This window comes from Lipotes vexillifer, unplaced genomic scaffold (genome assembly GCF_000442215.2).
Source record: "Lipotes vexillifer unplaced genomic scaffold, Lipotes_vexillifer_v1.1 scaffold139, whole genome shotgun sequence".
NCBI classification, from domain to species: domain Eukaryota; kingdom Metazoa; phylum Chordata; class Mammalia; order Artiodactyla; family Lipotidae; genus Lipotes; species Lipotes vexillifer.
Window position 1 is genome coordinate 1195567 of NW_006793370.1, and position 22389 is coordinate 1217955.

Below are 22389 nucleotides of genomic sequence, written 5' to 3' on the forward strand. Positions count from 1 at the left end.
CCCACCACCGGAGGTGTATCCTTGACCCTGAGTCTTTTAACCCATTCTCATGGCTCCAACTTCCATCCACATGCAGGTGACTTCTTTCTTTCTTTCTTTTTTTAAATAATTTAAAACTTTTAATTTTTTTAACATCTTTATTGGAGTAAAATTGCTTTACAATGTTGTGTTAGTTTCTTCTTTTTAAGTTAAGAATCTCTGGTTGCATATTCAGACTCGAGCTCCCTTGAACAAAGGAAGGAAGTTATTATCCAGAGATAATGGTACATTCTAAATTCAAGTCTAGGAACACAGCCCAGACTAGGGAAAGTCCTTGGTTACAGAGGGAGTGGGAAGGCCTTCAGGAATTTCTTCCTCTTCTCTCTCTGCTGCTCTCTGTTCATATGCCTTAATTCTCTCTCTCATTTCCCCCTACCCCTGCAGCAGTACACCTCTATCTGCTTCTCAGTTAATTTATATGTTTCAACGAATTTGCACATTTTATTCAAGAGATAAGAGAGGCTAATTGGTTATCTCTGAATTTCAATTCCAAATTCCTGCGAGACCTGGATCAGTCCTGCTCTGGTCAGACATTCATTCTTGTCCTAACTGTAAGCAGTGGAGCAAGGGTCCATGGTCCAAAGAATGTGACTTCAAAGAATGTGACCTCAGACTTCTTTTTAAGGTTAATTCCTTTTTTTTTTTTTTTTTACTTTAACTGACGTTAGAATTTGTTTTATTTATTTTAGCTTTTTGTTTTATGTTGGAATATAGTTGATTAACAGTGTTGTGTTAGTTTCAGGTGTACAGCAAAGTGATTCATTTATACATATACACATATCCATTCTCTTTCAAATTCTTTTCCCATTTAGGCTGTTACATAATTTTGAGCAGAGATCCTTGTGCTACATAGTAGGTCCCTGCTGGTTATCCATTCTAAATATAGTAGTGTGTACATGTCAATCCCAAACTCCCTAACTATCCCTCCTCCCACCCTTCACCCCTGGTAACCATAAGTTCGTTCTCTAAGTCTGTTGAGTCTCTGTTTTATAAATAAGTTCATTTGTATCATTTTTTAAGCTCCTGCCTAGAAGTGATAAATATGGTAGTTCTCTTTCTCTGTCTGACTTACTTCACTTAGTATAACGATCTCTAGGTCCATCTGTGTTGCTGCAAATGGCATTTCATTCTTTTTAATGGCTGAGTAATATTCCATTGTGTATATATATATATATATATATATATATATATATATACACACACACCACATCTTCTGTATCCATTCATCTGTCCATAGACATTTAGGTTGTTTCCATGTCTTGGCTACCGTAAACAGTGCTAGTTAATTCCTATTCCAGTATTTGAAGATTTTTAATTGTTGTTGCTGATTGTTTGGTTTTGGCTATCACACGCTGTTGGGCAGAAAACAATAGCAGTATATAATAATGATTAAGGATAGTCAAACGGCTATGGGTTCTATTCCCATAAGGCTTGTGAGAGCAGGAAACAAGTCTACTGGATTCCAGCTATGTCCTCAGAGTCCAGTAGAGTGTCTCATGCGTAACAGACATTAACAACGGCTGCAGCAAGAACAAAGCAAGTGGAGAAATTGATCACTTTGGAAAACAACTAACACACTGCTAGTATCCTTGCCTGGGATGTGATGTTTAAAAAGCTTCCATTTCCTACATGTGGTTTAGAAGAGTATTCTTAACTGTACTGTCTTACACAGTCCCACAAAATGGAGATACTGTTGCATATTAGACACAAGGAAGAAAAGAAACTTCAAAATAGGTTACTCGCTGTAAGTTTTTAATGAGGCATTAACAGCTCTGTAAATTAAAGTTCTAATTTGCAGTTTTATGGAGTAAACAAGGAGAGAACAGCATCAGATGTAGGCTGCTGTTGCTGCCTCCTCTCAACACATCTTAAGGGAGTGTCAAATTGATTTTGCAATCCTTAATTATATTTCTCTAATTTTTTTTTGGACTACTGAATTTATCAGTATGCAGAAACAATCAGTTTTCAGCTAACTATTTTTCTCAGTTAAACTTAATAACAGAGCATATTAACTCCAATTATATGAGCTATGAAAAATATGTTATAGAGGTGCAACAGCATCACAGCAAGAATTGGTCAACTGAGTATGCAAATGTGTATTTCGTATTTTAACTGATTAAATCCTTTCCTGCGAAAAAAATCCCTGAACAACAGACAAACTACAGCTCTCTGTGTTATAAAAATTTCTGTCCTAATGTGAATGAGTTCCAAAGAAACCCTATTCTGTAGAAAAAAAAATGTTATTTTGTTGACATTATAGATTCTTGCTGTTAACATAGTTTAACATAGTTAACATAGTTTAGTAAATCTCATTTTTCCTATGCTTTATAATGTGTAGTGGATACCAATTTATTTCAGGTAAAATTGAGCTTAAGTCTAAAGTATATACATTGCTTACGTCTCTATCTAAAGGAGTTCAGGACCAGTAAATTAAATAATAGACAAATTGGTTGATTTTTCTCTACATAAAGCCGTTTTTCCATCACAATGTAGATCAATGGTTTTCATGCTAGAATGTTGCAAGAATCACCTGGAGAACTTTTTCTTTTATCCATTTTATTGAGGTATAATTTACATGCAATAAACTGCATCCACTTAAAGGGTACAGTTCAATAAGTTATGAGAAAACCCAAAACACAATGAGATATCATCTCATACCTGTCAGAATGGCTTTCATCAAAAAAAAAAAGAAAAAAAAAAACCCACAAATAACAAATGCAGCCACTGCAGAAAACAATATGGAGGATTGGCAAAAAAACTAAAAATAGAGTTACCACAGGACCCAGCAATTCCACTCCTCGGTACACATCCAAAAAAAAAAAAAGAAATATACACACACCCCAATGTTGACAGCAGCATTATTTATAATTGCCAAGATATGGAAGCAACCTAAGTGCCCATCAACAGGTGAATGGTTAAAGAAGATGTGATATATATATATAGATATAGATATAGATATATAGATATATAGATATATATATAGAGAGAGATATAGATATAGATAGATATATATACACACACACACATATATATATACACATATATACATATACATATACACATACACACACACACACACACACAATGGAAAACTACTCAGCCATAAAAAAGCATGAAATTTTGCCATTCACAGCAACACGGATGGTCTTGAAGGGCATTATGCTAAATGAACTAAGTCAGACAAAGACAAATACTGTATGCTATCACTTATATGTGGAATCTAAAAAATACAACAAACTAGTGAATATAACAAAAAAGAAGCAGACTCACAGCTACAGAGAACAAACTAGTGGTTACCCGTGGGGAGAGGGAAGGGGAAGGCGCAAGATAGGAAAACAAAGTTATAAGGAATGTATACCTCTGAAGCCCCCATTATGAGTACTACAGAGCACTTCCATCATCCCCTCTTCCTCAGGCCCAGGCCATCACTGACCTCTTTTGTCACTATAGATTAATAATTTAAAAACATTTTTATGTCAGTGGAATTATAATTAAGTACTCTTCTGCTTTCTTTACTCAGCATATCAATTGAGATTTGATCCATACTGTTGCTCATATCAGTAGTTTATCCCTTTCCATTGTTGGGCAGTATCCCACTGTATGGAAATACCACTGTTTGTTTATCCATTCATCTATGGATGGATATTTGTGTTGTTTCCAGTTTTTGACCATATTGAATATAGGTGCTATGAATATTTATGTGCATACTTTTTGTGTGGACAAATTATTTCATTTCTCTTAGACAAATACCCCTGAGATGCATAGCTGATTCATATAGTAAGTATATGTTTAACAGAGTACATATGGAGATCTTGTCAAAATGCAACTTTCCAGCTGTTTCTCCAGATATGTGGTGGGAATCAGAGTTTGCTGCTTTCTTTCAACCACTTATCCAGGCTAATTCTTACAAAGACAAGTCTTCTAACATTTTGTGAGACATTGGGTAGGCAAAACCAATAGATGACTGAATAAAATTGTCACTTTTAAAGAGTCAATCTATAAAAAAAAAAAAATGCATACATATAATCTTAGTAAAAATATCTATTTAATTTAGGAAACCCAGTGGTCTTATAAAGATGACAAAATTAAGATCAAAAACCTTAATGTGGTGGTCTTAAAGAGCAAGATTTGGCCTCTTCTTATATTACAACTTCATCAAGCACCATTCTTGATTTCTGTGCTCTGGCTTTATTGAATTCTTCCAGATTTGCTTGTTGGTTCATGTTTGCTTATTTATATACCATGTCATCTCTCACATCAAGGCACTTATACATGCTACTTTCTCTACCTGAACTGCTCTGCTTCCTATTTTTTGCCTAGCTAACTCAAATTACATTTTTCAGATTATAAAACTCTTCCTCTGAGAGGTCTTCATGAATCCTCTAGACTGGGTTGAATGCTCCTACTATCCATTACAACAGTTTTCTACCTCTTATTTTCAGACTTATTGAAATCTTTTTTTTTTGGTAACTTTTCAAATTGAGGTATAACATAATAATAAAGTACACAAATTATCAGGGTATATTTTGATGGACATATACAAAGTAAATGCACATGCATTACCACCTCTCAGACTAATGCATAGACTAATTCCAGACTCTCAGAAGGCTCTGTTTTGCTTTCTTTCACTTATTATCCCATCTTCTGCCTTCCATCATCACTGATTCATTTTCCTGTTCTTGAAGTTTATATAAGTGGATTATTAGACTTTTTTCGTTTCTAGCTTCCTTTGCTCGGTAATAGGTCATGAAATTTATCCATATTACTATTGTGAGAATAGTTGGTTCATTTTTATAGCTATACATAGTTCATTGAATTAATACATTACAATTTGTTGTCTATTCTATTTTTGATGGAAATTTGGGTTGTTAAGAGTTTTTGATTATCAAGAATATAAAGTTCCTAAGAACAACCTTGCACATGCTTTTTGGTACACATATATATGCATTAATTTTGGATATCTATGTGGCAGTATATCATTAGTCTATTTTTGTTTATGCTTGTGCCAATGTTATACTGCCTGAACTACTGTAGCTTTACAGATAGTTTTGATATGTCACAGTGTAAATCCTCCAGCTTTGTCCGTCTTCAGTATTGCCTTGGCTACTCTAAGTCCTGTGCTTTTCCATATAAATTTTAGAGTTAGCTTGTCAATCTTCACCAAAATCCTGAGACTATGACTGGAACTACATGGACTATACAGATAAAGCTAGAAAGACTTGCTATTTAATGATATTAAGTCTTCAAATCCATGAACATGAATATCTCTTCATTTATTTAGGTCTTCTCTAATTTCTCACACTAATACTTTGTAGTTTTCAGCGTAGAGGTCTTGTATTTTATTTTATTTTTTTAATAGATTTGTTTCTATATCTTCTATGCATTTTGGTGATAAGTGCTACTTAAATGTTTTTCCTTTTCCACTTGCTTTTTGCTATTCAACAGAAACATTTGATATAGGCATATTGATCTTTACCCAACATCTTTGCTAAATTCACTTCTTAAATTGGACAGCTTGTATATTATTTTGATTCTTCTATATATATATATAATCATCACATCTGCAGTTAAAGACAGTTTACTTCTTCTTTGACATCCTTAATGTATTTATTTTTTTGCTACACTGCTCTGCTAGTACACTCCCAATACAATGTTGAATACAAGTGGTGATAGTGGGCTTCTTTGTCCTATTCCTGACATCTGGGAGAAAACAGTCAACATTTTGCTATCAGTAGTCTTTTATAAAAATATATTTACCAGGCTATTTCATTCTTAGTTTGCTGGGAATTTTATCTAATATATTTATTGAACCCATAGGGATAATTTAGGAGAGTTCATCTTTATTAGGTTAATGTGGTAAATTATAGAGATATTTTGGCCTTACTCTCTTCATTAATTTTTTCATTTTCTATTTCATTAATTTTTGCTTTTATTTGTATTACTTCCTTCTTTCAAGTTTGGAGGGTTTTATTTGCTTTTTTTTTTTTTTCTGATTTCTCCTTGAGTTAGAAGCTTAGATACTTGATTTCTAACTCTTCCTTTTTTTTTTTTTTCCTAATATATGCATTCAAACGTTCATAGCTTAAGATTAGTCTACTACCATTTACTCCTACAGGGATGGAATTGAAATTCTATCCACTTAGATCCTAATTTAGCTATTATTTTAATTCTAGAACTCCTGTTCTAATACATTCCAATTCTCTGTTTAAATTCTGCATCTTTTCATTTATTTTATTCACAATTTTAATCACAGTTATTTTAAAGTCTATGTCTGGATATTATATATATATATATATATATATTTCCAACATGTCTAGATTACTTGAAGATCTATATTTTTGTATTTATTAGATCCTATTTTTTGGTATTTCTGGTAATTTTGGATTGAATAGCAAACATCGGGTATTAAAAAAAATGTAGACTCTTGTTGATGTTATCTTCTTGCAGCAAATATTTAAATTATTCTGGCAGACAGACAACTTTTACTCCACCAGCTGTTGAGATGGGTTGAGGATTTACTTCCGGCTTTGGGATGACTGCTCTATTTCTCATTTGCTCTCACTGCTAGAGTTTCAGCTGAATGCCTGGCATATTTATCAGGACCCCTCCTCCTTGGGCCCTGAACTCTAATTTTTTTTTTTTTTTTTTTTTTGCGGTACGCGGGCCTCTCACTGTTGTGGCCTCTCCCGTTGTGGAGCACAGGCTCCGGACGCGCAGGCTCAGCGGCCATGGCTCATGGGCCCAGCCGCTCCGCGGCACATGGGATCTTCCCGGACCGGGGCACGAACCCGCGTCCCCTGCATCGGCAGGCGGACTCTCAACCACTGCGCCACCAGGGAAGCCCTGAACTCTAATTTTTTTTGCCTTTCAAGCCATGTGTCCCCTCTGCCCCTAAGACTGCAATATAGGAATTAGGAAATAAAACAGAAGGAAAATGCAAAGATAAATAAAAAGCTCACACAAATGGTTTTTCTTATTTCTGTGATCTTGATCCCACCAGTCCTGGCACTCCTAGTTACACAGTAATGTCTTTAAACTACCACATTTTTAAGAAATTTTTAATCCAACTTTTAATTTTTTCTCAGCAGGAGGATTTTTTGAAATACTTCACAGCTGGAGTCAGAAATCACTTGTAATTATTTAATTACATGTTTGAGGCCTGATTTCACTGCAAGCTTTCAAGCTCCCTAAGGTTAGGGACTGTGTCTGCCTTACTCAATACCCTTTCTAAATCACCAATCATAGCACCTGGCAAATGGGGTGCAATTGAGAAAGATTCACAATACACCCACTAAATGATTGAGTCCCTCCATCTAAAGGCAGAAGTAGAAAGGAGAGCCAAAAGGTTTGAAAAAAATTTGCAGAAAATAGAAGGGGAAGCGTGTTGAGAAATATTTAGTTTCTTTGTATGTTTAAAAAGATATAATAACACTACTGTTTAGGGACACATAGGCTAAGGGTTAAGAAAGGGCTCTTGTTTTGGAAATTATTGATAATCTTGAAGGAAGTATTTACAGGAAAGAAGTGGGCGGAAAAAAATGTAGATTGAGGAGTGATTGGTAGATGAGAAAACCTGTAACCATTGGGAAAGTCTTCTTTTTTAAGAGGACTGATGATGAGGGAAAGATAAAAAATAGAGTTAGATTTATAAGCACATGTTAAAATGTAAAGGTAGCCACTAGAAATGCAGAAATGAGAGGTAGAACATCTAAGCCTCTAGACAGAGAAGAAAGGCAACTAAAAAAAAAAAACAAAGGTCAGAACTTCATAGACTGAATAAAATAAAGTGACTGATCAGAGGGATATGAGGTAGAGAGAGGTTATAAAAGAATATCATCAAGATTTATGTGGTTTAGGCATATAAAATATATGAATGAATGGAACAGCACATAATTCAAAATCCCGAATTTTAAAATGTCAGCCATAAATGCATATATAATAATGACATTGTGTGCTAATTCCTGCATTGAAAGTTTACAATAATCCATTTTAGAGATGAAGAAGCTGAGCTGGAGAGCGGGGAAGTGACTCATGCAAAGTTAAACACCAGCATGTAAAGGAGCCAGATTTTAAACTTGGGGAGTCTGACTCCAAAACCTGCACTCTACCACTGCCGTCGCTGCCTTCCTTCCGAACTAGAATATCGACGTCAATACCTCCATTGCCCTTGAAATAGAATTCAATCAATTTGATGCTGTTAATCCATCCATAGCATTGATCACTGCTGTTTATAAAGCACTTTCAAGATTAAAAATGTTTTTTATTGTACTATATATGTTTATTATGACTGCCATCCTAAACCTATCGCAATAAGCCCTAATGATATGTATAGGTAAAAGTGTCAAAATATTCATTAACCTCAAAATTTAATAAGCCTAAGGAGATCCTGTGTCTAAGACACGGGCAACATCTTGTTTCCAGCAATACCATGTGACAGCTGCAGTGGGACAGAAAACGACTCTAGCTATAATAATCGACAGAGAAGTAACTTCACCAGCAACTAAGGGTCATTAATAAGAATTTTTTTGGCTCTAATACTATATAGCTTAAAACATACTTTCTTATACATCTGAGGCCAACTAAACAAATTGAGTTATCACTCTAAACTGTCAATACTTCCAGAAAGGTAGCTCTCAACATTTTGTGATGTATTCTAACGCACTGCAAATCTCATCATTAAGTAATTCTCATAGCTAAGCAATCTTTCTTATGGATTTTTCATTTTCTATCTAACTAACTCCTTTAGTGAATTCTTTATTCAACATTTATTGAACATCTAGTACGGATCCTATGATGTGCAAGGCACAAATGTTATAACTGAAGAAAACAGTCATAACTTCAGCCTTTTGGGGATATAGATAAGTGAACAAGCAATTGTAATGGCATGTGATAAAGGTTAAAACAGAGATTCTTGGTTTCTGTGGTAGTAAGTTAGAGAGGCCCCTAATCTAGGTTTGGCATGGAGTCGGGAGAGGTTGTTGGGAGGCTATTTAAAGGAATAGCTCATTTGACACCTCACTGATGAGTAGGAATTAGCCAGGTAACAGGAAAAAGAAGCACTTGCAAGTAAAGGGAGGCATTTCAGGGAAAGGCATCAGTATCTTCAAAGACCTGGACATTCAAGAGAGTGTGGTACACTCAAGCAGCTGGGACCGAAAGATAGCTGTAGAGCTGGAGAGTAACACAGGAGGTATATGAAGAGGTGAGGCTGAACAGTAAGCAGGGAAGCAGAAAAGACTTCATGCAGGGCATCTTTATGAGAAAATTTTGAAAGGCTTTTAGCAACATGATAAGAAATATTAGTAGTTTAAAAAATAGCCTGTCGGCCTCCTCCTGCACCTCTTTAGAGGTTGCACTTAAGGTCAAAGAACCTCGAAACTGAGACTGTGCCTCAGTCAAGGGAATGTACGTAACTAAGCTTCCTTTCTTGAAACTCCAAACCGGCCTGAGGGCGATGTTTGTGAGGTTCCTACAATGTACACACCTTAAATAAAGTCTTCATAATATTTCTTGAAATTTCCCCACTCCAAAGGAACTCTTAGTGCATGATCTCATAAAACATTTCTTCAGGCCACTAGAATTCGGTTTTGAAAGATCCAGAATTTTGACAATGATATTATTGGAATCCTTTCTATCTGACTGGAAATGAAGTTAATCTTTTTTTTTCCCCAAACATGTTAACGTAAAATTACGTATGTGTATTTTTTTCAAATTTCTTAAATTGCCGTATAGTTGATTTACAATGTTGTGTTAATTTCTGTTATATAACAAAGTGATTCAATTACACATATACACACATTCTTTTTTATATTCTTTTCCATTATGGTTTATCACAGGATATTGAATATAGTTCCCTGTGCTGTACAGTAGGACCTTGTTGTTTATCCATCCTACCTATAGTAGTTTGTATCTGCTGATCCCAAACTCCCAATCCTTCCCTCCCCCACTCCCCTCTCCCTTGGCAACCACAAGTCTGTTGTCTATGCCTGTGAGTCTGTTTCTGTTTCGTAGATAAGTTCATTTGTGTTGTACTTTAGATTCCGCACGTAAGTGATATCATATCGTATTTGTCTTTCTCTTTCTGACTTATGAAGTTAATCACAGTACTTTTTTATGGGTGCTATATTTAACCTAACTGATATAAAATAATTGTAACTATAGATCTTTAAATATTTTAATTATTTTTTCCCAAGAAAATACATACAAAGTTTTTCACTTTATTAAATCAAAAAGCAACCAGCTTCATAGGTGCTAGTTTCACTATCACTGCTAACCATTGTGATTCTTTTTCTGCTCGAAGTTCTTCTTTCTACTCATTTAAATTGGATGAAAGGAGAACTAATAGTAGCCTTTTGTTGATGCAGGATGTCATTAAGAGACAGAAACATTTTTCTTTCGCAATGAAGCCTTAAATAAGATTCCAAAATGGCCAACGTATTGTAAGAAAAAGACACTGGGCAATTTAAGTACCATAGGTAAATTTGAGACTATTAGAAAACCCAGGGACAGGGTGGAAAGCCTGTGTTTGACAGTATGGCACGAGTGTGTGAGAACACACGTACAGTTGTATATCAGGCAACAATGCATCATTTTTTGGTAATAAAAGAGATGGGGAAAGCAGATGCCTTAAGCTGGCTAAAAGAGTGTTAGCAGCTAACAACAGCTTGTTTCAAGGAAAAGATTATTCTATCGTATTGGCATGGTCAATGTTGGGTTGACTTTCTGGCCACCTAAGGCTCTGTTGAGCAGAAAAGATGCTATTTCAAGATACTTTCACTTATCAAACATTACCACCTACTTTGTTTTGTTGATTTCTCTCGTTTGTTTTATCTGAGCTCCTTTCTACTTATCTTTAGGCTTCCTGGCATTAGGGCAGAAGAAAAATGTATCATTAATGATGAAATTGTTAATATTTTTTTTTTTAGAACTAGACTTTAGACCAGGGATAGGCAAGCTACCAGTCTGTTGCCCATGTTTGCAAGTAAAGTTTTATTGGAACCTGGCTACCCTTATTTTTTTACGTATTGTCTATGGATGCTTTCATGCTACCATGACAGAGCTGAGTAGCTGTGACAGAGATCTCTTGGCCCATAAAGTCAGAAATACTGTTTGGACCTTTAAAGGAGAATTTTGTAACCCCTGCTCTAGACTGACTTTGTAAGAAGTTTACAAAAAGGAAAGGGTTCTTCATGCAAAGGCAAATTTGCAATTGCATTCATTTTGACCACCTGAGCAATATCAAAGCCCCCAAAAGGTCTAGAAATTTTGGTGAGAGAAAAACCCCTGTGTTGAAATGATTATTTTGTGCAATCTGAGATAAAATTCCAAAGTGAAACAACTTACTTCCAAACCAACCCGACCATTAACGTTCCAAACACAAGGCAACATTACAGAAGTGTGCTTCAAAATTAGTCACCTTAAAGATGCAAGGTTAAAACAAACGCAGCCCTTGTAAATTGGCCTTTCTCATGAAGCTGATGAATGGGGGAAAAGGACGGTCCTCTGCCACCCTTCAGTGTCATCTGAAAGCATTTCCTAAGAACTTACTTGGACCTCTCTACTAAAGGTAATAAAAACTAAACAATCTTAATATTCACTTCTCTAGTTATCATAGGTTAGTCTGACTTTTGTTATTCTAAGAAGATATGTATTTGGATCCTTGTCTCTCTCAGTCCATAAAGGTGAGCTCAACCAGACAGTCACACCTCTTCTGATTCAGTTGCCTCAGAAATACCCACAGATCCTCGGCACTGCCCAAGACCCACTTCTTTACTTTGCTCTCAAGTTCCGTGTTCTTACTCTTGCCTTTGTTTTTCTGTATCATTATTGCCTGTTTGTTAAACTGCTAGGCCATAGAGTCGATTCATAGAGCTGCTTTTCAATAACTGTGGCCAAAATCTAACATCAGAGCTTAAATAACTTTGTGGTTTAAATATGCTTTGAAAAGACTTGGCGTTTTATTTAGTGTTTTGTTTTGTTTTGTCTTGTTAAGTACTTTCTGGCAAAACTACTTGCTCCCAGTCAGAGGAAAACAAATAGCGGGACACCAAGGGTGTTGAAGGTCAGAATTAATATGCTTTTACTAATTAGTGTATCTGAAGGAGTTTGCCTAATTTATACCGGTACTGTAACTGCTTATAATCAGCTTTCCTTCAATGCAGTGTTTTAGGGCCTCAGTTCACTAAAAATAATACAAAAATAATAAAGCATAAATATCATACAGTAAAATGTAAAATATACGCTTTTAAAAGATACTGATTTGGCGGGTTGCATTTCTCTTTTCATGGGTCGGTAATTAATTGTATTTCTGGATCATGAGGCATTTTAGTTCAGCCATTTTGGGGAAGGCAAATACTAAGAGACAAAAATGTAAGACAATCATTTGGTGTCCTTGAACGGCATTATTATGAAGAAAGTGTACAGAGTTCTCATCTGCAAGATATTCAACATCAGTCATCACATTTTTCATGAAGACAAATAAAAGGGAATTACATCCAGGTGCACATGTGTGTTCATCTCCCCAGTGGGTTGCTACAAAGATCTCCGCAAAGGCAGTTCCTGATTTCTGGGCAGGGTCACCAGTAAAGGCAGTTTAAAAGGCTGGTGTGATTGGCGTCTGGATACTACAATAGTCAAACCTTCCCCCAAATGATCATGGACCTGTTTTCCGCTAATAGGAAAAACAAGTGACAAGGAGAGAGAGGGTCACCTTTGGAATGCCAACCTGAGCAGTATTTTAGTTTGCTGTTTTTACCAGCTTCCCTTTGATTACTAGCAAAATTCTTTGTGTAAGTGGATTTACTCTGCATTCCTGAAAATAATAAGCAAATTTTTTTTTTTTTTTCTGTCCAGAAACATGGTGGTAGCCCCTTCCTGTTGTAGGCCGGAGGGATGCTCCATTTGCTATTCCTGTTTTGGAAGGACAGAGTACTGTTAACCCCGTGTAATCAGGGGACTATTTCGTTATGAGTGTTCATATGATTTTCTAGTTCCAAGATCATGAAATTATGTTGAACTTGTGTCTTCTTTACACCCTTTGATACAACTCAAGAACTGAATATCCATTTTATATTGAGTAATTTTCCCCATATCACTTAAGTTATCCCTAGAAGTTAACTTATCCCCATAAATTCTTCAGATTAGTAGAAAGAAAGCTTACATTTCTGTAAATCTTAAATTGTGACTATATTATATGAAAGAATCATAAAACAATTAAAAATCTAAGTGTTTTTAAACTCACAGATGCCTTGGTGATAACTTCTATTTTGAATTTTTGAAGCTACTTAAATAACCTATGCTAACTGATTTGGAATCTTAGAAGTTAAAGGAATTGGCCATTCAGTACAAGCCTCAGTTGGATAGATGAGCATGATAAGATCCAGAGGAAAGTAGTTTATATAGTGTCTCAACACTAGGTAGATTAATTTAACTGTTTTCAATAACAAAATTAAATATCACATTTTAATATAGAAATTGCATATTACTCATACCCCAGATACAACATTTAGGCAAACATATCTTGTATGTGCAGCAGCAGACAAATTAATAGAATGTTGATTTTATGAACTGCAGAAGACTTTTAGAAAATCTCCTGTCTCATAGTAGGCACTTAATAAATATTTGTTCAATGAGTGATAGCTGATAGCTAATGTTTAATGACTATAATCTGTGTGGCAGATACTGTGCAAAGTTCATTAGGTGAGCTATCTCCTTTAATCCTTACCTACCTGCTAGATATCAATACTGTAAGTAGTATTATCATGCCAATTTGAAAGAAAAGAAAACAGAGGCACACAAGTGATTAAGTGGTTTGTCTAATTACATTTAACTAATAAATAATGGGGCATAGATCTGAAACTCCTGTTAGTCTGTTCCCAAAGCCCTCACCCTTAATCATAAAGAAATGGGGGAGTTATTTATACTATTATGTAAATGACTGATAATACACCCTTCCTGGAAATTAGATTTTTGAAAGAACACTTGTATCAGAAAGGAAAAGGGATCAAACGTAGATCCTACAAAAGATTCATCTGGTTCATTTTTCGGCCCCAAAGTAGATTTTGACAGAGTTCATTTATAATACTAAGCTTACTGATTTATACAGTAAGCAACACAGACATATATTCATATGTTTGAATTGTTTTCATTCTATCACATGAGGTAAAATATTTAAAGCAAATATGGAAGAGGGGGGAGTTACATGAGAGATTCCTTTCTTGAACTGTAATAATGAGATAGTTTATACCTAGGCTTTCAACATATTGCTATGACCACGGAATGAATGTATTTACAAATCCTGTCATTGATGGGTGAACTCTCACATTTTTTCCTTACATAAAATATGTACAATAATACACATCATTGTATATTTGTTTTTGAGTCATTTGATATCTCCATTCACATTTCAGGAATCATTTTTAGTTAGAGTTTGAGATTCTGAAATGAATCAAAATAAAAGCTATCTTAGTTTTTCTTATAATTATTCACTTTTTAAATATAATTCGTCATCTTGGAGATGCTCAGGATTTGCTCATTAAATTTGCCTTAGAATATAAAAACTGCATGAAATTTATAGGAATGTGAGTTGAAAGCACTGTTTGACACACAGCACTTCAGCCCACTTAAAATAATTTTGCTTGATGTTAAAAATCTAGCTTTAGGCACACTCTAGAATTAACTGCTATGGAAAAAAAAATCTTATCCCCAGATGTCTTTGGAGATGCAAGTAATAAATAATGCCAATGCTATTTCTGTTTGCTACCTGAAAAGCCAAAAAACCGAAAGATAAATCCAAAGAGTTTAGCAGTGGTGAGTAAGGTTTATTTGGGTGATCATTATTTCATCTTCCATCCTCATTTATTACTTTTAGATACTTATTATTCCACAACTTCCAGGCTACTGTCCACAGAATTATCCCTCCCTCTCTGTGGCAAAGCACCAGCTTTTGAACCAGAAGCTTCCAAATTCACATTTCACCTCCAAAATTCAGTAGCTGTGGCACCATGTGGGAGCCAGTTATTGGAGCCTCACTTCCTCATGTTCCATGAGGGGAAAAATATCTACCTTCTAATGCTTTAGAGGGATTGGATGAAAGAATATACAAGTAAAACAAATGCGTGATGCTAATAATACGTTTACCTTTCCACATAAGAAGATCCAAGTTGAAGGAAAGCTATTGATTGAGTTGGTTTTGTAAACTTGTCCTGGTCCATTAATTGGGGAAATTTTGTTAAACCATAACCTGGCTCAGTAAAAGTATCCAGCCGAATCTGCCAGGTGAGCCACAGGGTCAAACCAATAACTTGATGGAGACCTGGTTACTTTAACAGTTCAGAGAGACTTGGAAGTAAGCCAAGCTTCTCATAAAAAGGAGGTAGCGAGGCCCCAGAACATGCCCGAATGCAGAACTGCTTATTCTCCAGGAACTGCCAAAGCTCTAGGGAGTCGTTCAAGCCCAAACTGTGATCTCCCTGTCTTGTCCTTCAAATGCTGTGGACTCCAAACACATTTTCTGTGCAGCTGGAGGCTTTGTTATAGACAGAAGGATCCCGCTTAGTGAGGCCAGTGTTTACGGCCTAACTTTCTTAAAGAGGAATTTGGAAAACTTCCCAGACCCTGCATCTGCCCCTAGCCCTTGCACCTCGGAGTCTGAGGCCGGCTAGGGAGAGAGCGCAGATGACTAAATTTATTAACAGCCGACGGGCCACTCTATCTTTCACGGCAACAACAGTAGGTGATCCCATCAAAAACCTGTCTGCTGGCTAGCCAGCATATCCGAGCTGACATGCCTGCCGCAGCGAGACCCAGATGAATGGAAACGAAGGCTGTTTCCTCGAAGAAACACATCACAAGCCAAACGTTGGACCAGGAAGTCAGTTCTAGTTCCATTTGAGAAAAAGTCTTTGACTTTTTATCCACAGGTTCTTTCCCAGATACCTATGTTTTCTTTTCTTCCCTTTCTTTGACTTTTACAAATATTAAGTAGAAGTCGAGCGTTTTAGGGGAGCTCAATGGTTGAATTTCTAATACTCAGTGAGGAGTTGGATATACTAGTCCAGTGGTTAAGTGTGCACTAACCTTAATATATCACAGCCAGAACGTAATCATGATTCATTACAAATATACATCAGCAGCCAGCCTCACTTAAAAGCAAACTATTTACCATTTTAAGTAAAAATAAAATAAGTGAGCTACGTTTTATAGTTCAAATTCCATTTCATTGTCCTCAACATACACAGCATTGGAAAGGCTGGAGCTATTTGCTCCAAAATGACTTTCTCATGGATTAAATCAATATCATTATGAGTTTACAGAGTAACACATATTATATACTTTAAAAAAATTTAATGGGAAATAAAGTGTGTATCATGAATAATTAGAGTTTTCTATGTCTGTAGTGAAATAGTGCTTTTAAAAACTGTAACTCATAGAGATAACTGGACTTCCAGAATATTGTAATACCAGTCAGACCAGAAATTGAGTGAGACATGTAAGGTTGGCTCACACAGTGAGGACTGGATCCTGTCTTTATTTAAAATTTTTATATTTTACTGGGGATTCTTTTGCATTGATTTTTATTTGAAAAATATTGTATTCAAATATTATTTATATGGATTACTGAGTTTGTGGTGCCTTTAAATTTTGTGCCTCACTTGCCTTACTCTACTCCTGACCCATAGAAGGTATGCTTTCCCTGAAATTACTTTTTCCCATAATGCTCTCCATAGAACATGGGGTATTAACAGTTTTTACACTTTAAAAAGAAGAGAGCTACATCAAATAAGTGTTAGGAATAGTTAAACAAAGTTAAGTAGCTTTCTTATTTTTCTTTTCAGAGACTGGATAAGCTGATGTGTACTGAGAATCTCCAATAGCATATGGGGGCATTTCTCAAACTCATTTGCCCACAGAACTCTTTTCCACAAAGGAAGTGAGGAATACTCCGAGGAACACATTCTTGTAAATAGCGTCCAAGAGTCAATTCCAGCACATACTTTAATCCAATAAGACTGCCTTTTCAGGGAATTCCCTTGTGGTCCAGTGGTTCAGACTCTGTGCTTCCACTGCAGGGGGCACGAGTTCAGTCCCTAGTCGGGAACGAAGGTCCCACACGCCACGCAGTGTGGGCAGAAGAATAAAAAAACAAAAACAAAAAAACACCACTGCCTTTTCACATCTATTATATATATATTTTTTCTTTTCTTTCCTCCACTTACCCCACTTTTTTTTCCCAGAATACTGAAGAGATAAATATGTCGACACAATCAAGCTAAAGTTATAAAAGGGCTACATTAGTATCGCTATAAACAGGTGTAGTAAAAATTCACTGTAAAGACATATCAAAAGCATTAAAAACACCCCAGGGCTGAGTGCCTCGTAAAGAAAGTGATATCAAGCACACTTACCGGTAAAGTCTGTATTGACGGGGTGAGTGGAGCTGGGAAATTTATAATATCCATTTCCTATGAAACGAGTTCCTTTCATCATTGTGGCCCTCGGAGCTGGTAGAGCTGCCTGTCTCCTTTCCAGCTGATATGTAGGAGAGGGTCCATTCTGTTCTCCAGGTGCCTGCCACCTAAGATGGATGGTTGTACTGTTGATTCCTTCAACCAGAGGTGGCCTCAGTTGGGTTGGTGCTAAATATTAGAAAACCCTTGTTACGTTCAAGAATTTGGCTCCTATCTCTAGACACAGATATGCACACATATGTTCACATGCACCTGTGTACATTACACTCAAAATCAAATCAATTACGGCCTCCAGTATTTCTATGGTCTAGGAACTGAAAACAGAGTTAGTACTAAATGTGACTAAACAAAACTTTGAATTTTGAATACGCTTTTATCATTAAACGAAGTTTTTTCTTACAAATAATTTCTCTATTCTTTCTTGCGACCTGACAGATACTATACATTATAGTCTGTTGGAGCACCACCCAGATTCCCTTTACCAAGCAGATGCTTCATTGCTCCAGCTTCTGTGCCTGTTGGTCTCTAATGGCTCATGGCTTCTCCATTTTCTAGAGAATACCCCTGCCCTACCCAGGAGCTACAAGATCTCTTGTGAATCCTGCAGCCGGTGACTACCAAGCTAGTGGCCACTGATCACAAAGGGCAGAGTCCCTTGTCTTAACATGGCATCGAGTCAGGGCTGCAATTCACAGAGGCCAAGCAGGAAAAGGAAATGGTTGAAATGGGCTAGTTAGGGAGACAAGAGAAAGTGGGGCTTGAGAAAAACCGGTGAGCGGGGCGGGGGTGAACAGTCACTAATTCGCGCCAGCCCACGGATGATTCAGGAGTGACAACCCAATGTTGTCAAATCTTTTATTTTGTTACCAAGAAAAAAGTCATTTTATGTGTAATTTTCTGATTTTTAAAGCTTGGCTACTGGTCTAAATTAAAAAAAACAAACACCACTCTGAAAGCCAAACAAAGCATCCACAGGAAAGAACGAGCCTGTGATCTCAGTGGTTTGCAAACTCCTGTCCAGGCACAACAGACTCAGGCAGCCTCGGGGGCCCTGGAGTGACCACAGCACTCCCAGCAGTGGCCTGAGCCTTGGGCAGTGAGGGCCCAGGGCTCACACGCACACTGGGGCCACGGCGCACCTTGAGGTCCAGGGACACTGGCATTTCTTTGGAGCCTCCTGGGAAACCCCAGGAGTGACAGCTCTGAGACTTCCCCTAAAACGTACTGGAAACAGATCAGATTAACAACTGAGTTGCTGAAAATGAAGACCTGTTTCGATTTTCATTTTCTTAAGCAGTTGGGTTTGTAGGATGAGATTCATATCCACTCGAAGTGTGTCAGCTGGGTTTGAGGGGTGAAAATGAAGAAAGGAACACATGTCATAATCGCCAAGTCTATTTATTGAGGACCCAGACTAAGGCTGTGGGTCTTAACTTACACCTGTGTTAACACAGCCTTGTGCAGACACAAAGTTTTTGCCTGTTTCAGTACATGTAAGATAAAATGGTGTGAATACAAAAACTAATATTCTTAAACCAAGAAAGGCAATTCACCTTAAATCAGCTTCGAACAATGACCATTTGTTACTTTCTAGAAAGCCTGGCCGGCTTTCCAAAGAGAAACAATTCATTGGGATTCTATTTTCATTTTTAGTAAAGAAGAGAGGGCAGTGAGTAAGAAGTTCATCAACTTAGAAAGATAATTAACAATTCTGTTCATCTTCCGCCAGGGTGAGCCATGTGACATTTTTATTCTTATATATATGGATCTGTAAATTTTATGCATGATTTCCTTTAGTGTTCTTTACCAAAAATTAGCTAAATGCTGTGGGTTCTCAAAGATTTCATTCTACAAGCTATGATCCCTCTTCAGAATAATCCAAAACAAAATAAAAAGCTAAGCCATGCAGACATTTCTTCTCCCACTAAGCTCATCTCCAGAGTCTGGAGTTCCATCTTTGTAAAATTTCAGGAAGCTATCATTGGCTATTAGCTTAACTGCGGAAGGAGGACTGCCAAAGATTTCTGAGTCTTGGGGCCAGAGAAGCAAGTAATGGAGGACCGATTATATTTTTTTCATTTGTTTAAAATTTTCTACTTAGGAGCAGACAATAGGAATTTTGAGCTTTTCTGTTACTTTCCTGTATTCCACTTAAGATTCCCTAGTGACCTGGCACACGAAGACTTGAACTTTTTAGTTTGAAGAATACCATCTATTCCAGTGATATCCAAATATCATATGATATCGCTTGTATGTGGAATCTTAAAAAATGACACAGATGAACTTGTTTACAAAACAGAAATAAAGTCACATATGTAGAAAACCAATTTAGGGGCTTCCCTGGTGGCGCAGTGGTTGAGAATCTGCCTGCTAATGCAGGAGACACGGGTTCGAGCCCTGGTCTGGGAGGATCCCACATGCCGCGGAGCAACTAGGCCCGTGAGCCACAACTACTGAGCCTGCGCGTCTGGAGCCTGTGCTTCGCAACAAGAGAGGCTGCGATAGTGAGAGGCCCGCGCACCGCAATGAAGAGTGGCCCCCGCTTGCCACAACTAGAGAAAGCCCTTGCACAGAAACGAAAACCCAACACAGCAAAAATAAATAAATTAATTAATAAACTCCTACCCCCAACATCTAAAAAAGAAAAAAAATTTAAAAAAAGAAAACCAATTTATTCTTATTTAAAAGCAGCTACTTTCTCACGGCGGCATTTGTTTGACATCTGATACTCTTTTACTTTACTCCAATCACCCACCTGGATGGGGATAATGAAAATTTGTACCACTGTGGTATTCAGAATCCTTTCCCCATTGATACATCATCGAAAATCACTTCTTAGTCAGGAATATAATTTCAGAGTCAAACAAAACAAAATAAAAGGAATTCCAACAACTCAGTAGGTTTGCTTGTTTATTTGTTTTGTTTGATTGAACGTCTACTAAAAGTGAGAGCATGCAACTTTTAAAATATGGCAAAATGATTATAATCAATAAGGACACATGCATTGAGAATCCACTAAAATTAGTGTTGACTAAGTCTAACAAGTAGTGGAGTGCTTCTAGACTCACGGGGGAATTGCTCTGCTGAGCAATTACACCATTCCTAGGAAGTCAACCACAGAGAATGAGTGGAACTAGAGTATATGTATGTGTGTGTGTTTGTGTGCGTGCATTTTATTCACTTGCTTAAAAAAAACCCAAAAAAACAACTCTCAGCTGGTCTGTTACAGTTTCACTTGCGAGTCAACGCAGCCCACTTGAAAGGGTGAGTACCTACTCAGTCATTATCTTCAGAGCTCCCCTAAGACCAGAGGGGAACTTTCAATCAATTAAATGAGACTGGTCTCATATACATTCACAAGTAGAAATAACGATAAGAGAAACAGATACTCCTGAACTATGAAACACATACACACAAACACAGACTCACTAAGAGACAGATGAATTAAAGATTATGGCTCAGATCATCAAAATGAAGGGATTATAGGTATAAATTTGTTCATCACAAAACAGTAAATTAAGAGACAATATGGGGCTTCCCTGGTGGCGCAGTGGTTGAGAATCTGCCTGTTAATGCAGGGGACACGGGTTCGAGCCCTGGCCCGGGAGGATCCCACATGCCGCGGAGCGACTAAGCCCGTGCGCCACAACTACTGAGCCTGCGCATCTGGAGCCTGTGCTCCGCAACAAGAGAGGCCGCGATAGTGAGAGGCCCGCGCACCGTGATGAAGAGTGGTCCCCACTTACCACAACTAGAGAAAGCCCTCGCACAGAAACGAAGACGCAACACAGCAAAAATAAATAAATGAATTAATAAACTCCTACCCGCAACATCTTCTAAAAAAAAAAAAAAGAGAGAGAATATGGAATAATGAGAAGTCTCTGCAGACTTCTAGAGATATAATTTTCACTTTTTATCCAATTCTGTATGAGTTTACAAAAATCACTTCAAACCTATATGCCTCAGTTTTCCCATCCAACATGAGGATAAATTTTCAGTGGAACACTTTGAAAATAACTGCTTTTAAAAACAATAGAATTGCGTTAGGTTTCACAAAGCAAATTTCTATTCGAATACAGGGCACCATTATTACTAGCCAATAAAGCATCTTTCGAATTACATATTATAAAATGATTCAATTCATCCACATTTAGAATCTGTGTTTACTTAGAAAATCCTCTTATAAGCATAAAGCATAAAATAGATCTTCAATATCCATCATTTCAAAGACTAACAACATACTAAGTCTGTTTCCACTTGGAATAAAATTATGGTGCTCTTGTATTTTTTTGCATTAGCTCTGTGATCCAATTTCTAGTCTCTCTCTTCTATTTACAAGCATTCTTTTATACAACACTCTGTAATATACATTCTTCTTTATGCAGCATTTATTACTTTATAATCTGATTAATAGCATATCATAATGCATAAATTTACACTTGCAAAATTTACGTAGTGTGGAGTTTGCCAATCTTAGGATAAGAACTGAAGACTAAACGAGCAGAAGTGCTTGCTGACAGGTCTTTAAAATCAAATCTGTTTCCAAGGAAGAGTTTGTTGTCTGTGAAGACTGCATGGCTGTGTCAATATCATAAAGCATCATCAACTATTAGGAAGACAGCAACCTAGGAACACACAGCATTTCCTCATTTCAGGGGTGTGAGGGGGGGGAAAGACTAACATGAGACATCCTCGGGCATCTTGTCAGTGGAAAATGATCCTGACTTTCTCTCAGAGATGCAAACTGTCACAGGAAATGCGATTTGCCAAATGCCACTAGGCCCGAACACCTGTGAAAGGGCCCTGGAACTAGGACTCAAACATAAAATCCGGGTTGGTCACGTAGCCATGATTTCCCAGTTGGCAAGCGCTCTCCGTTCAG

The 22389-nt window shown here is 36.9% G+C and overlaps 1 protein-coding gene across 1 annotated transcript in view; it reads right to left on the reverse strand.

Annotated features, from left to right (window-relative positions):
* The window catches only part of USH2A (usherin), a 773469-nt gene that overhangs the window by 543275 nt on the left and 207805 nt on the right, over nucleotides 1–22389 (reverse strand). The window contains exon 20 of the mRNA XM_007466317.1: nucleotides 17445–17675. Coding sequence (XP_007466379.1) covers nucleotides 17445–17675 — 231 coding nt within the window. The remainder of the gene's footprint in view (nucleotides 1–17444; nucleotides 17676–22389) is intronic.